Raw genomic sequence first — 15,794 nt, 5'->3', positions numbered from 1 at the left:
GCCTTACATGGACAAGCACCATCTTACATTGGTGATCTTCTCAGTCCCTACACCCCCAGCAGGTCCCTGAGGTCCAGTGATCAAAGCCTACTGGTTGTGCAGCACCAGGCTAAAGACCAAAGGTGACAGATCATTTGCTGCTGTGGCCCCCAGACTCTGGAACTCTCTCCCCCTGAGCCTGAGATCAGTGGACTCAGTGGTCTCCTTTAAAAAGCAGCTGAAGACTCACTTGTTCAAGCTGGTTTTTGTGTGATCTTCATCACCACTCTCTCTTTATTCTGCTCTCCCCACCTATTCCACCTTCCTCAGGATCCACTGATTTCCCTCTTTCCTATTCTCTTTCTTTCTTAACATTTTTTAATCACAATTGCCTATTTTTTGCTCATTTTAAATATATTTTTAAACATTTTCTAAATTCTTTTTTATATTTTTACATTTTTTGTTTTCGTGAAGCGCCTCGTGATTTTTATCTTGAGAGACGCTATAGAAATGATATTTTCTTCTTCCCACCCCCAGTCAAGAGGGCCCAAGGTGCTGAACATAGTGCTGAGAAGCAGCACAATAAACCAGCTCTATAATAAAATACAGAGATAAAAACGTTTAAAAACAAAGAAAGAGTTAAAAACAATAAAAATGGTTATCAAAAACGTTCAAATGTGAATAAAAACAACTAAACAGATCTAAAATACAGCTTAAGCCTTGCTTTAAAAGTGGGCAGCGATGTGGACGGCTTGATTTCCTATGAGAGTTGGTTGGTTCCAAAGCCGAGGACCCAGAACTGCAAAGGTACGATCACCCCTAGACTTACGCTTTGATCGTTGTACCATCAAAAGGTCGCTCTGACCTGAACGTAGCGATCTTGCGGGGGACATAACGGGTCAGCAGGGAGGCTAAATATGGTGGCGCTGATCCAGACAGGGATTGAATAACAAGGACCAGGATTTTGAACAAGATGCAACTCTTCACCGGTAGCCAGTCCAAAGCTGTCAGGAGGGGAGTGACGTGCTCCCACTTACGGGCTCCATACAGAAATCTGGCAACAGCGTTTTGGACCAGCTGGAGCCGAGTCATTAAGGACACAGAGGGAGTTGCAGTACTCTAGCCTAGAGAGGATAAAAACATTGGCTACAGTTTTCCTAAATAATATAGATGAAGCTTCTTTAAATGTATTTTCTTACATGTATGTATTTATTTTGTAAAGTTAGCTGTAAAAGCACCTTTATTGTTCTGGTCCGTCATCTAGGATCAGATCCGGGGTCAGCTGACTGAACAGAAAGCACAAGAGAAGGAAGTGAGTGACTTCATCCATGCCTGTAGAGTGATGGAGCAGAAGGTTACTAAAGACATCCAGGCTGTCAGGACACACCTGGAGATCTATGGTTATCGAGTTTGTACGGAGCTCCAGACACCAGGCGGTGAGTAATTACTAAAACTCGTTTGTCTTTGGTTTTAACTGAGACCACTAAATACCCAGAAAGTTTGCTGTAAGTTGGACTTTCTCTTCCGCAGAGGTGAACAAACAGCAGGCAGAGGCTGAAGCACTAATAGAGGAGGGTGAACCCAGCTCAGCAGCTGCTGAAGGTGACGGTCAGGAGACAGATGAAGGGGTTCACTGCTCATCACCTCCAAAAATGGAGCCCATCTTCACTGATGGGATGCAAACCCCTAAGCTCTCAGATTTTGGTCTGTCTAAGATGCAGCTTCAGAGAGCTCTAGCTGGGGCAGACTGGTGCTCTGATGTCCCTCCGATGCCTAAGATGAGCCTCCCATGCCCCTCGCTCAACATACCGGCGTCGCCTCCCATGCCCCTAACTCCTAAACGGGCCCTAAGGATGGACGACGAAGAGCTGCAGGAACCTCAGATGCACGATTTTGGCATCTCGGAGCACAACATGCCTCTGAACAATGACTTCACCATGAATCTTTTACTGAAGACCCAGAGGTAGAAAAGGTTTATTACTTAATGTATCGATACTGAGCTCCAGCAGTAACAACCAGATCAGTAGCTGCGCTGCTCTACATCTTTGCTACATGTCTCTCCTCCACAGGTCACCACCAGACATAGTCGTACCACCATCTCTAAAGGAGGGTGTGCAGACAGCAGGTATCAAACCAGTTGTTGTTTTCAGTCACTTCCAGGTGCTTCTCTACCACCTCAGCTTTTGTTTCTTCTTGTTTTGGAGCAGAAGCACAAACCTTATTCCTGCTGTAGCAATATCAGATATGATCTCATCCTTTTAGCTCTAAATCCGTCTAGGAGGCGACATCTAAAGTCATGTCTGGTTTTCTTTAAACTTTATTTTGTGAAACACATTTGAAAACATTGATGCTCTCAACATGAATAGCTGTGAAGAAAACATACATTTTGTAATGAATTAGATTACATGTTATTTAATGAGCCATAAGGCGTGGGATTCCATAGGAAACATGAAATCCACCTTACGGATCTGTGAGGTTATTTAAACCAGAATATTGGAACTTTTTATTGCAGGGATTAGATAACAGCTTCGTATTCACTCAGAGACAACAGAAGAGAGAGTCGAGTTTAAAATTTTAAAGATTTACTACTAAACAAATTAAACTAGACTAACTTTAACACTAAATGTATGGTGTAACTAAGGTGGATAAGACGGAGAATGGTGTAATGTGGAATGTTGCTCAGAACCAGCAAATCCGAAGAAGCGATTAGTTCTGATGAGAACAGAAGGTGATGTCTTCACGTTAAGCTTTGGTTAGGAGATTAATAAACACATTCGACGCTATTTGCCGGTCTACCTACCCTTCAGAAAGTCCCCGTCTAGATCAGGAATATTGAGGTCCAGCTTGACCTTCTCTGGAACCGAAGCCGGTAGGAAAAGCAGCGGTTCAGACCAGTCCAGTCTGTGAGTTACTTCCGGGTCACGGCACTTTGTTGGCGTCTGGTGAGACCCGAGCCTGGGTGTTGATGGTTCAGCTTTTTTTCTGAAAGGAACTGTTGCAGCAGTTGGTATAGCTACGAATTTTTTTCAGCTTGTCGTCGTTCTTTCGGTTGAAGAGTATAGATCAGGATTGGCCACTCCGTCACTTTGGAACGCTTTGAACTGGCGTTAGAGCTGACGTGGCATAGTTTTATACTTCGGATGTTATGGTTTATTGTCGAATGAAAATTACCAAACACCATCAGAACCACGCCTCCGTCAGATCTGTAAGATTTTGATTGGATCAGTGAAAGCAATGTCGTGTCTTTTAATGCTACATGAAATGAGAGTCCTGTTGGAACATTTAAAGTCACAGTACCTTTATATTCTATAGGATTATAATAAAGTAATTAATATTTTTATTTCACAGGTCGTTCACATCTTATTTATTGACTAACACTTTGATGGATTAGCTTTATTAAAATAGAGTTCTTTGATTAATTAAAAGAAAAGAGTTCATTCTTCTGTTGAGCTGAAAATAAGCAGGTTAGAAGGAATGCATGAGACCTTGAGACCACATCTCATGCAGACTAGTCTTGTGCAGAGGAGGGAAAAATAAGTCATTTCATTCCGTTACAGTTTGGAGCATACAATGTTATTAGTGCATAAAACAACACACCTGTGCTGTTAAAAAGAGGTGATCACAGTTAAGCTTTTCTTGTTGTCCTTAGCTGGCAAGTTGCAGTCTGCGCTTTGGACCCCAGGGTTTAAGATGAAAAAGCCCAACGCTCACTACTCCACACCAAAGCAGGACAAGTACGACCCAGAGTCCTCTGGTCAGACATGTGACCCCCCGGTCACCCCCCAGGTCCCAGCCTTTAAAACCCCGTATGTGAACCGACTGGTCAGCACCAAAAAGGTGCGGGACTTTTGAACATTTTCCATCTTTGTCTCTGGACGAGCCGGTGGTCAGTCGGGTGAACATAAATAACAGCTTAGATAACGTGTTTTCTCTGTTTGCAGAGTGCACAGCCTGAGCCAACCAGCTGTAACGGATCCAAACTAAGATGGGAGTGCAATGTGCCCGAAATATCTGTTGGTTTTGAGGACAAGCAGATGCCAGAGCTGCCAAACTTGGAGTCATTTTTGGGAAATTCTCTGCAAAACGTAAGACTTCCAAAGAAACAGTTTTTTGTCTCCAAGCTGCAGGCTACCTCCCAAAATCTAAAACAACTGGACCAACAGATGGCATTCGAGAGTCTTATAAGTCCTGCAAACACAACTCAAACCACGAAACCTGCTGGGTTATTGTTGACTGGGAAAATCGATTCAGTGTATAAACTGAGCAGCTGCAGGTGTGTTTTATTAAAATGACAGCTGTGTGTGTGTGTGTGTGTGTGTGTGTGTGTGTGTGTGTGTGTGTGTGTGTGTGTGTGTGTGTGTGTGTGTGTGTGTGTGTGTGTGTGTGTGTGTGTGTGTGTGTGTGTGTGTGTGTGTGTGTGTGTGTGTGTGTGTTCCTGCAGAGTAATGGGAAGATGCTGAAGATTAGAGGAAAAGAGAACATAGGAAAAGACCGCGCCGTCAACAGGCTGGAGCTAGATGGACCCACGCAGGAGTTCAGCTTAGGAACGCCTCGCGTCAGAGCCAACTACCAGGAGCCCAGCACCCCTGAGATGCCAGACCTCAGCTCTGTTACTGGCGACATTTGTAAAGTAAGAGCTGCTGATCGTTTTCTGTTTCCTTTTACACTGACTTTTATTTTTCTGCTCATTCTGACCGGCTAAACGTTTAAAAGCTATGAAAACAAAAATCTGTTAAATGTGCTGATTCATCCTCACCACCACACGTTCCTGACATCATTTCGTCTTTTGTGTTGTAGCTTGTGTCCTTGGCTCAGATGAAAAAGACGAAGAGTGCACCCTCGAACATGCATGTGAAGCCAGATGACGACAGACACGGGTAAAACATAGTGAGGATCTGGGCCTTAGCAGGCTGCCAGAGGTGGAAAGTAATGAATTACATTTACGTCACTGTAATTGAGTAGCTTTTTGTGTATTTATACTTTTTAAGTCGATTTTAAAATCTTTACTTTTACTTGAGTACTTTTTTTAAAACAATTGTAATTCGCTACATTTTAAATCATATCCGTTACTGAGTAAAAATAAATTGTAGGCTTAATAAATTAAAAGTATTGCATGTGGCAACGTCGGAACAGGAAGAGACACCTGCATGAGCGCCGCGTCTAAACCGTGTGTGTGTGTGGGGGGGGTACACTTGATAATGAGGACAAACAGCCATTTTTACCACAGTTTTGCTCAAAAACATCAGTTCAGTCCCTGTGATCCACTCCCTGTTTACCTCCTCTCTCCCTCCTCTCCTGTGGGTTGGAACCTGCACCGGTGTGACGTCATCACAATTCCACTCGGTTCGTTAACCAGACTCGGTTCCATGTTTGAAATGTGTTTCCCTACCGCTCCGCACGGAAGCGGCAAAATAATGTTTAGCGCTCATAACAAGCGGATTCTCAGCGCTTTGCTCATAAAACAGAAGGTCTGCAGGCCTCTGTGAGTTAAAACATCCTGATGCTGTTCAGGTGTAAACATTGTGCTCCATCCCTGTGTCTGAACTCAGAAGATGCTTCTTGATGCCACAGATATGTGATGATTTAGCTTGTTTCTTTATTTTACTCCAGAATAAGAGATTAAATTATTACAGAAGCAGTTCAATGTAGCTAAATTAGTCATTCAAAAGATTCTAACATGCTGCAGTGTGTGTGTGTGTGTGTGTGTGTGTGTGTGTGTGTGTGTGTGTGTGTGTGTGTGTGTGTGTGTGTGCGTGTGCGCGTGCGTGTGCGCGCACACGAGCGAATTGTGAACTGGCATTGTGATTTAGCACTATTTAGATGTAGCCATCCTTACGCTGACAAAAATTTAACTAAGTAACTTTTACTTTGAGTACATTTTATTCATGATACTTTTTACTTTTACTTGAGTGAAAACTTAGGCAAATACTTTTACTTGTACAGGACAGAGGACAGGAGAACACGCAGCTAATTAATTAAATAAATTGGTTCTGTACCTTTCTCTTCAGCACAGCCGACAAAGGTTTATGATGGGTCAGTCCTCCTGCATGCTCAGATCATTCCCTTCCCTTGCTTGAAAAATTGTTCCAAAATGAAAGTTGAACCCACATCTTTTTTATCTGTGAATTCAATGCCGTTCGGTGAGTCTCAAATAAAAATTTGGGCATCTTACTGTAAAAAAATATACCATCAATGTAAAAAAGAAACTCTAAATGAACTATGTTCACACCCAGAATCAAACACAGGTCTTCTGCATGAGAGTCAGACTTCTTACAAGGTGAGCTACACTCTAGTAACATTTACAGTATCTGTAACTTATATATCCTTGATGACAGCTGAAACAACGTCAAACCAAAGAACGGTTCGGAGCGAAAATGGCTTTTTTGTTGCTAATTTGCAGGAAATATCTAGAAGAAAGTTCTACAGAAAGTAGCTAAGGGTCCTCAGAAATGTAGCTAGGTTTGTCACTAGGCGTTAGGAACAGCGACAAAGTGGCACTACCTCTCTCTGCTGCTAAAGCTACGGATAGCAAATGCTACGGTCTATGCCTGAGCGTGAATGCGCATGCAGCAGCCTGCTCGACCCGAGCATCTCTCTTTTTCTGTGATTTTACAGAAAAACAGACAATCACAGTAAAAATGCCAGGGCTCATTCTACAGGACCAGGGCATTGCAGGAGAATGTATGAAGAAGACATTTATTATTTCTATACATGTTTTGGCTGTCAAACTTCCATAATGTCCCTTTAACATAAAAGGCACCTTTCTCTACTTCTTTTTTAAAATGAGGAATAACTAAAGAAAGCTTATCATTGATCCTGGTATCACACACACCGAGCTGAAGGGTATTAATAACATTTTCAGGTAAGATGGAAAATCAAAAACATTTAAAAATAAATAAAAACCAGTGACAACCTAACATTCAGTCTGAGACGCTAAACCCAACAGAACCTGGGCTTTTTAACTGCTTCTTAAAACAGCAAGGAGAAATAATAATGCATGTTTAAAGGTGCGTCGTCCTCTCTGTTGAGTGATAAGAGACTGCACCACTCTCTCTCTTGCTGTCCGAGCACAGGAGCGACTCACCGGCCCAAATCTGACTGAACCTGTTGGGTTTACTTGGGTCAGGTTTGGTCTCGGGTTAGAACTCCAACGAGCAGCCCTGCAACACCACATAAAGGGGGACCGGTGTTTCCTACTGGATAAATGTGAAGGGACACACACATGCGACCCCACTCTGACTAATTTTGGCTCAACACCGATGCTGGTGTTAACAAAGCTGCATTCCATTATAATCGATAAGGATGGGCTTCTTCTATGGTTCAGAAATGTTTATGTCCACATCTCGGTGCATCGATTAATTGATTATTTTCTTCAGCCCTATTGCTGATGCCAATGCCGATATGTAGTGGTCACGGTCAGCCGATGGCCGAGTGTCATGGCTGATCCCTAGACGTTTCTACTTTCATGTTCAAATATCACTAAAACATCAGTTGATGCACATTTCTGAGGCTGAAATGGTTTTTGAACACTGAATTTAACCAACTGGTAAATCTTAAATGTAGGGATGCAACGATACCACTTGTTTCCAAACGATATACCGACACTTGGATCTGAGTACTCGCCAATACCGATTACCAATACCAATACCAAAAAAATGCAATGATTTGGAATGCAGGTTTTATTTTCTTCTCTGTTTTCAATAGGAAAAGACTGAGGTAGATAAAAAAAATGTTAATATAAATGATCACAAAACTAAAATGTTACGTGAACAGAAATGACAAGTTACAGTGAAGTCACTTTCAAGCAACTGCATTGGTATCAGTTACTGTAGGGTATCCGCGGGTCCTTAAAAAGTCTTAAAGTCTTAAATTAGCTTTTCCAAATTTAAGGCCTTAAAAATCCTTAAAAATGACAAATAATCCTTAAATAGAGTTTCCAAATGTCTTAAATGACCAAAGACCCAACAAACAAGATTCTTTTATTTCTATGAAAATTTCATGAATTTCTAGTTAGTGTTCAGCATTTTTTGTGTACAATGTTGGCGTAAGCGGAACCGTACACATTCAGTTGGTTGTGAAAGGGGACTATTTTTAGATGAGCACATTAGCTGGTTAAGCTAGTGGGAGCTTGCGCCATGGGGAAGTGCAAGTTTAATGGTAACTGGATGGTTAATCCCATGTTCGCGACGTGGTTAGCGCTGGTTTCAGGCTATAGCTGGAAATTATAGCTTAAATTTAATTTTAAAATTTGCTTAAATTTGGTCAAGGTGGCCTTAAAAAAGGTCTTAAAAAGTCTTAAATTTGGCTCCCTTAAACCTGCAGATACCCTGTACTGGTATCTGTTCACTTTTACAGATACTGATACTGGTATCAGTATCTGTATCGGCACTGATACCGATACCAGTATCGTATCAGTGCATCCCTACTTAAATGTTATGCACTACTCAGTGTTAAAGTCACACATCAGACTAAATTAATCAAACAAATCAGTAAACTGACTAAGTATTAAATATTCAGAACTGGAATATAAAAGGAAATTTTAGTTGGAAAAATTTTTGAGCATTTGTTACGCAGATGTTATTAAGGAACATAAATAATACACATTTAAATTAGTAAGTAAGTAAATTTTATTTCTATAACACTTATCACAGACATGGAATCACAAAGTGCTTCACATAGATCAAAACAAAATAAAACAAAGTCATAAAATCATAGATTAACATCATAAAATCAAAATGCTCTGAAAACAGAATTAGATTAACATCAGAAAAAATAAAGTCATAAAATTATACATTTTCATAAATGGATGAAAGATTAAAAATTTGAGTTAAAAAGAAAATAAAAGGTTTAGTCAAAAGCAGCTTTAAATACAAGGGTCTGCACCTTCAAGAGTTTAGGTTGATCGTTTTTCACTTTCAAAAAGCCATCGTGTCTGACGTGTTTTTTCTTCTTTATGACTAATGAGCAGCTGTTTTACCATCATTGTTTCCTAATCTGTTGCTTTTTCTTCTCAGGCTTATAATTTATGAATCAGTGGTTTAATTTAAGTCCTCCTTTTTTCCTTCAGCCGCGTTTCACGAGCAGAAGGCGTGTCTGCGGTGACACAGACCGAGTTCCAGACTTTACCAAGCTACCTGAGGAGCATGACTCTGAGCAGCCTCAACCAGGTCATCTCCAACATCAACAGATTTTTGGAAGAGCATCAAAGTGAGTTCTGTTGTGCACGTAGAAACATAAGCAGCTCTCGTAGTACAGGTACGTCTCCAAAAGTTACAATGTTGTGAAAATGTTAACTGTCTCATGTCAGTGAGTGAAACTCGTACATCAAATAGGTCCATTAGACCAAGAATGTCTTATTTACTGTAATCGAGATGATTCTGGCTACAGATTAGAAAACCCAACATTCAGGGTCGCAGAACGTTAGAATGCTGTAGAAAAAGTTAAAGTACCTAGAACACACCTGCAAAGTTATCTGAGCCTCTAAATTGTCTCAGTCTGGCTCAGTAGACTGCTGACTGGACATGTGTCCAGAAGACGGTCACTGTCCACGAGGAGGGGAGCCAGAAAAGGTTGTTGCTAATGAAGCTTCTTGTTCAGAGTGCAGCATGTTGCTGAGTAGTAGTAAAAGTGGTGGTAGGAGAAGCTGCAACCGGAGAAACCATAGTGTTGAGAGGCCTGTTCAGAAAAACCCATTCAGGAACCTGGAGGAGCTTCCCCAGGAGCATCACGAGCTCCTACACACAGATCAATCCTACACACGGATGTCACATTCTTCATGTCCAGACCCTCCTGAACCAGACCGCACCAGAAGCATCTCACCTGGGCTTAGGACAACAAGACCTGGGGGACATTTGGAAATCAAGGTCCCAGAGTCTGGAGCAATAGTGGAGAGGCTCTAGATCCATGTTGCTTCATGTTCAGAGTAGGGTTGTCACGGTAACCGGTGTAGCGGTAAACCCCGCTTAAAAAGTTGACAATAATAATAACCGGCTTGTTTTTAAAAACATATTATCTCGGTGGATTACCGTGGCTGCGGTGTCGGAGCGGTGACCCTTACCAGCCACCGTATCATCTGCTGAAGTTGCCGGCGGCACAAACGCGTTTTGTTGTTTATGACCAAAACTTTCTTGAAGCTAAAGCCGAAATAATGGCCAAAGGAGGAGACGGCAGCGCGCAGGACATTTATTATCCCTCAAAGAAGACAAAGTGGGAAGTACGGGCATTTTGTGGATATGTGAAGAATGCCGAGGGACAGTTGATAGAAGACGACTATCCTGTTTGCAGCACGTGCAGAAAAAGTGTCTGTGAAAGGCAGCAACGCTAGCCTAGTGAACTAGACCAAATTCTTGCTTTGCAAAGTTTGGTCTAGGCATGCTCCATTGGAACCTCCACAGCTCCTACCAGGACTCTGGCTGGCCAATCACAGCTCTCTAGAGGGGTTTCAAACACATAAAGAGCTGTGATTGGTCCATAATGGTGGGCCAATAATAGTGCTCTATCTGCTGAGTGAACAAATCACAGAGCTTTATCTGCTTTGTGGGCCAATCAGGGCACTCTATATGCCTGGTGGGTGGGATGATGTAACAGAGTGAAATAAGAGTATGTCACATTCATTGTCCAGTGGAATGCGGAGATCATTTGAAAGACAACGGTAGAACCCGCCCCACAACCGAGAGCCGTCAATGGAGCGTGGCCAGACTAAATAATACATTTATCTAGTCTGGCTTGCCAGGCTACAGTAACGCTTCAAATCTCATGACACATCTGCGTGACCATCACCCACAACTCTACAGTCAACGCAAGGCAAGCTAACGTTAGCGTTTTAGCTCAAATGCGTGATCCGAGGATTTGGGTTGAGGGAGAATGCAACGAGTCGCTATATAAAGCAGCCGCAGCGCCGCTACCTGCATATAAACCGTGTCGCGGACACCCCCATGTTGAAATGACGCTGCATTACGGGGCTCCCAGGGGCAGATAAGAGTTGGTCTCTCTCTGAGAATAATTATGAATTCAACAACGATTACTGCCTGATGACATTTTCCCACATCTGCAAAGCTCACTGGAAGGACACAAACCGAGGACAATATTTTCCTGATAAAGGGTTTATTACTCAAGTAAGAGTAAAAAAGAATCCGATTAGAAGGCTACCTGAATACTGAGTATCATCTGATCTAATATTTTTAAATGATGACATCAAACAGACAAAAAATAAGAAGTTATGGGCAAATATTGGTATTTTAAAGACTAAAGGGAAAAAATGTAAACAAATAAACAACATAATTACAAAATAACACATTTTAGACAAAAGTTAGACACAAACTGAGGACAATATTTTCCTGATATACAGGGTTTATTTTGAAAATGTAACATGTTTAAAAAAATACTGCGATAATACCGAAAACCGTGATAATTTTGGTCACAATAACCGTGAGGTTACATTTCCACACCGTGACAGCCCGAGTTCTGAGTGAAGCGTCATCAAAGCGCTGCGTCATCTGCTGGTGTTGGTCCTCTGTAAGTACAGAACATGCCATGCTTCCTCCATGACTGCGGTGTTACGGGGCGTGATTGGCCTGACCTGAAACCCCCTTATAGAATCTTTAGGGTCCTGTCCAGAGAAAGATGAGACACCAGGCCTGAGGGATGCTATAAAGCCAGTCTGCCTCCATCACCTCAGCACAGCCAAAGGCTCTTATCTGTTGCCATAATCATCATCAAAGTTACAAGAATATTTAGCTCTGCGTGTTATGGGTCTATACAATGAACCAGTGACTTTTAGGTCTTTTCTCTCAACTGTCTCATTTTTGAGACGCTCATGTGGATCACACAGATGTCCTCTGTGGGACTGTCGTTACTGCACACATATGATGGCTTTTTGTAGGAAATCAGATTATCTCTAGTACGCAGGTGAAAATCTGTCCAAACAACAGACCCCCAGGTGGTTAAATCTGATCTGAGTTTAGCTAACAAACAGTTGAGTGAAGTTTGGGGTTTTACGTTGGGATAACATGGCTGCATCTTTTCTTGTTCTCTGGCGCCCTCTGCAGGAGAAATGAAGGGTTTGACAGATGAAGAGCTGCGGGAGGCCGTCGGTTTTGGGACCAAATCTCCTGTGTACATCGTCTGTCTAAAGGAGCTCGGGAGGTTGTAACATGTGGAAGGCATTTTTGACGCTGATGTTTACAACCTGGTGACCCAAAACAAAAGACGGAGGCCCTCAGGCCTGAGAGAATCCTGTCTGGACTCAGAAAACCTGATTCTCAGAGTTAGAGACGCACAGAGAAGTCTCATCTGAGGAACTTCAGCAGAGACGGAGTTTGTGTTTAAGCTGTAAATGTGCATCATAAAGTCCCTTAATATCAAACACTAGAGGAGCTCTGTAGATGATGAATAACAAGTATTAAAGATGAATGATATAAAATTAATGGCTAGTTTTCTAAATGTCTAAATGATTGTTTATTTTACTTTCACAGCTCCACTTGGACTGATTTTTGAATAAATGTTCATTTATGGTGAATCATTAAAAGTACATTTTAGAAAATTGTCCTACGCTTTGTTCTTTACAGTAATTATTGAAACATAATTTCTGCCTTTGAACAGAATGACTTTTAGGGGATTGCAAATGTTTTTATTTTGAAAGGACCCAGTTAATGTTTAGTTTTTGACAGTTTTTTATTTCTTTTTACGTCAACAGGCAGATGCTGACTAGGCTTTAGTAACTTTTGTTCAGCTGATCACACGAGCTACAGCGTAAAATGCTGTTTTAACGTCTTCAGAATGCCAGATCACAGCAGCATCTTTAGAAAACAAATAACATGCTTGTGTTTTATTTAATTTCTATTCATCTGAGTTTTTTACAGCCTTTATGTGACCACGTTGGGTTTGTTTATTTTTATTTGGTGAAAGACAGTTTTTAAGAAACCAACAGCTGAGTTTTCGTGAGTAACTACTTTGATTGATAACTTAAATATGGGAACATTCAGCATGATTGATCTGGTGAGCTGCCTCCTCGGTGGAGTTTCTGATCTGTTTTGCTTTCACCCTGATGAATTGTTTTTGACTGGTTTGGTTTAAAAAGGAGCGACTGGCTGATGAAATGCATGCATTTGTTTTAATTTATGAAAGAAAAAGCTGCAGAGGAGGCTCCGCCTCCAGCGTCAGAGAGCAGGTCAAAGGGACGATGCGTCACTCCTTTGCTGTTTTAGAAAAGTTCAAATCATCGGTTCAAATACAGCCGTGTGTTGAAATCATATTTATGTCGATGGTTGAAATAACCCCTTTACCCCAAGCTTTCGTTCATTTCAGTTTAAACTTTTGTTTGGAAATGTTTAATAATCGTCACAACCTAACTATTGGATTACATATTACATGCACATACTTTTAGGTAAACAAATAAATTGATATGAAAAGGTTGCAATACACCGCAAACGAATTTTATTTTTGTCTTAACTGCTGTTCTGTTTTACTTCCGATTCGCACTCCTAGAGCAGAGCATTTGGGACCACCCCGCAGGTGTGAACGCTCTTTGAAATAAACGATCTTGGTGCTGACGTGCGTCGGGTACGTCACGTGACCTGTGGAATGTTAACAATGCAGCGAGTGTCCAACTTAGTGCCGAATTTCTGATCCTGCCTGGAGTCAGGGCAGAAAATGGAGGCTTATTTAACCAGATTTGCCCCGCTCCTCTTTCTCTGCTGAGCTTCTCCGGTTCGTCTGCGCGCTACCCGGACCTCAGAAGACGCCGTTTAACGGAATTTACTCTGTAATCCGGAGTATTCTCGCTACTTCTATCACATGGTGAGTCGGGAGTTACTTTTTCTGGGGAGGGGAGTGGTGGTGCGACTTATTTTCACTGCTTGTCGAGGAAAAACTTCAACAGCCGTGTTGTGCTGCAAGGACACTAAAACCCCAACGTTTCCAGCTACCTTGTGTGTTTAACGCCTGTTCGGGATAAACAGGGCTGCCTCTGTGTGGTTTTTTCTCCCCTCCTGCTCAGGAATGCGCTCCTTGCCTCAGCCCCGATGCCCGGGGTACAGCGCCGAAGGCCACAGGGCTTCCTGAACACTTTTACCTCCCGGGGGTCACAGACTGCAGACGTGTTTGCAACTGTTTTAGACGCTCAGGCTGTCAAACGCCGTTCTCTTGTGCTAAAATCAACTACATGTGGATTTTGTGATCAGACCAGCACAAAGCGATCCAGAACTTCTCAGCTATGAGATGTTTTGATCTCCAAACACTCGTACAATTACGCTTTAAGTCACTTTTAAGCAGCTCTCCAAACCTGTGAAGTTAACCAGATAATCAGAGCTGCTGTTCATCACATCTGTACACGTGTTTGAGTACAGGCAGACCACAGCTGGATCTGAAGGTTGGTCCGCACAGCAGTGCAGATGTTTACAGATGTTTTATGGTAACGAAGATTACAAAAAGGCTTTATTTTATACATTGAAATTATAGTTTTATCACAGTTTACATTTAGTTTTTTATGTTGCTATTTGGCAACATAAAAATGATGCAACCACACTAGAACATAATATATTCACAAAATTTAATCGGTTTTATTTATTTATTTCTAGTTTTGCAGTGACTTCTACATTAGCTACTGGTTTAAGTAGAATAGAATAGACTTGATTAATCCCACAGTGGGGAAATTCACTTGTTACAGCAGCACCAACAATTAAGAGAATACTTAGAAGAAACATAACGAAGGTACATGTATATACACATAGGCAGTAAGCTATTATTGTAACCTTTGATCACTAAAACCCACAAATAAAAAATGAAGAACTTGGGTTCTAGAACTATGCAGCATACTGTAAGGGACACAGTCATACTATGTAAACCTGGTATTGAACGCACACTGAGCATTATATGGCTGCATTTATCAGAATTATCATTAATTTAGCATTATGATCTCTAAACAATACATAATTATTCATAATAAACCAGGACACGTACATTTCACCCACAGTAAAGTCATGTAAACAAAACAAAGATTTAGGTATGAAGTTATCACCATCAGCATAACTTTCTTCTGTAAACGGCCTTTCTTGTCAGGCAGGAAGTGATTAGGCTTGGAGTGTGTCATGTCTAAAGAAGTCCTGGTGGAAACAGCCCTTAAGGACTAAGGGTGTGTCTCAGTGTCAAGTCGCCTGGCCTAGAAAGGCGGTGTCTTGCTAGGCCAGACACCGTTCTTCCTTGGTCAAAGAAAACTGGTAAATGGAACAGACCTGCCTCACGTGACTGCGGCGGTCACATCACGTGAGACACGGTCACATTACATAGGTATAATTTTCAATATAGATGTACATTTTTATTGTGCATATATTGGTTAAATTAAATATGTAAGCGATTTACTACCTGCTAGCCCCCGAAGCTGCAACTAACCATAGACAACTGCTTTAGATCTGTAAAACATTTTAGGCATCAGTCTGACAGCTACAAGTAGTTGACTTACGTTTAAACTGGAAATTTACCCCTGAAGTAGCTGCCAGCTCCCGGTCCACCATCCTTTTGATGATACCGCGCTGTATTCTGGGTCATTTTTGACCAAGAGAAGGCACTTTCCGTGTATCCTTGCTCAGTAAGCTAAACGCCTAACAAACGGAGAACAGATGCCTTGACATTGAAAAACACCCCAAGTTCACTGAGAAATTGTTATGTATGTACTGGGTTTTCTTGTGTAATTTGTGAAGATAAAACATCAACATTGCAGAGAAAACAGAGTCATGGTTGAGTCTCGTTGCTGTTAGCCAATCAGAGGCGAGATGTCTGAATATTAGAGTTGAACGATTCTGGCATTAGCATCGGAGAGG

General features: G+C 41.7%; 1 protein-coding gene across 2 annotated transcripts in view; it reads left to right on the top strand.

Moving 5' to 3' along the window:
* ska3 (spindle and kinetochore associated complex subunit 3) overlaps positions 1 to 12,261 on the top strand; it is a 13,021-nt gene extending 760 nt beyond the window's left edge. Inside the window, exons 3-11 of one of the 2 annotated variants that reach the window (XM_015965853.3) lie at positions 1,244 to 1,415; positions 1,510 to 1,942; positions 2,049 to 2,104; positions 3,629 to 3,816; positions 3,921 to 4,064; positions 4,421 to 4,609; positions 4,777 to 4,856; positions 9,047 to 9,186; positions 12,027 to 12,261. In XM_015965853.3, coding sequence (XP_015821339.1) covers positions 1,244 to 1,415; positions 1,510 to 1,942; positions 2,049 to 2,104; positions 3,629 to 3,816; positions 3,921 to 4,064; positions 4,421 to 4,609; positions 4,777 to 4,856; positions 9,047 to 9,186; positions 12,027 to 12,130 — 1,506 coding nt within the window. In that variant the 3' untranslated portion in view covers positions 12,131 to 12,261. Of the gene's footprint in view, positions 1 to 1,243; positions 1,416 to 1,509; positions 1,943 to 2,048; positions 2,105 to 3,628; positions 3,817 to 3,920; positions 4,065 to 4,420; positions 4,610 to 4,776; positions 4,857 to 9,046; positions 9,235 to 12,026 lie in introns of both variants that reach the window. The other variant, XM_015965852.3, reaches the window with a different exon arrangement.
* The last annotated feature ends 3,533 nt before the right edge of the window (positions 12,262 to 15,794 follow it).

This window comes from Nothobranchius furzeri, chromosome 14 (assembly GCF_043380555.1).
Source record: "Nothobranchius furzeri strain GRZ-AD chromosome 14, NfurGRZ-RIMD1, whole genome shotgun sequence".
NCBI lineage: Eukaryota > Metazoa > Chordata > Actinopteri > Cyprinodontiformes > Nothobranchiidae > Nothobranchius > Nothobranchius furzeri.
Note: the sequence above shows the minus strand (reverse complement) of the source record. Positions and strands in the feature narration are given on the sequence as shown.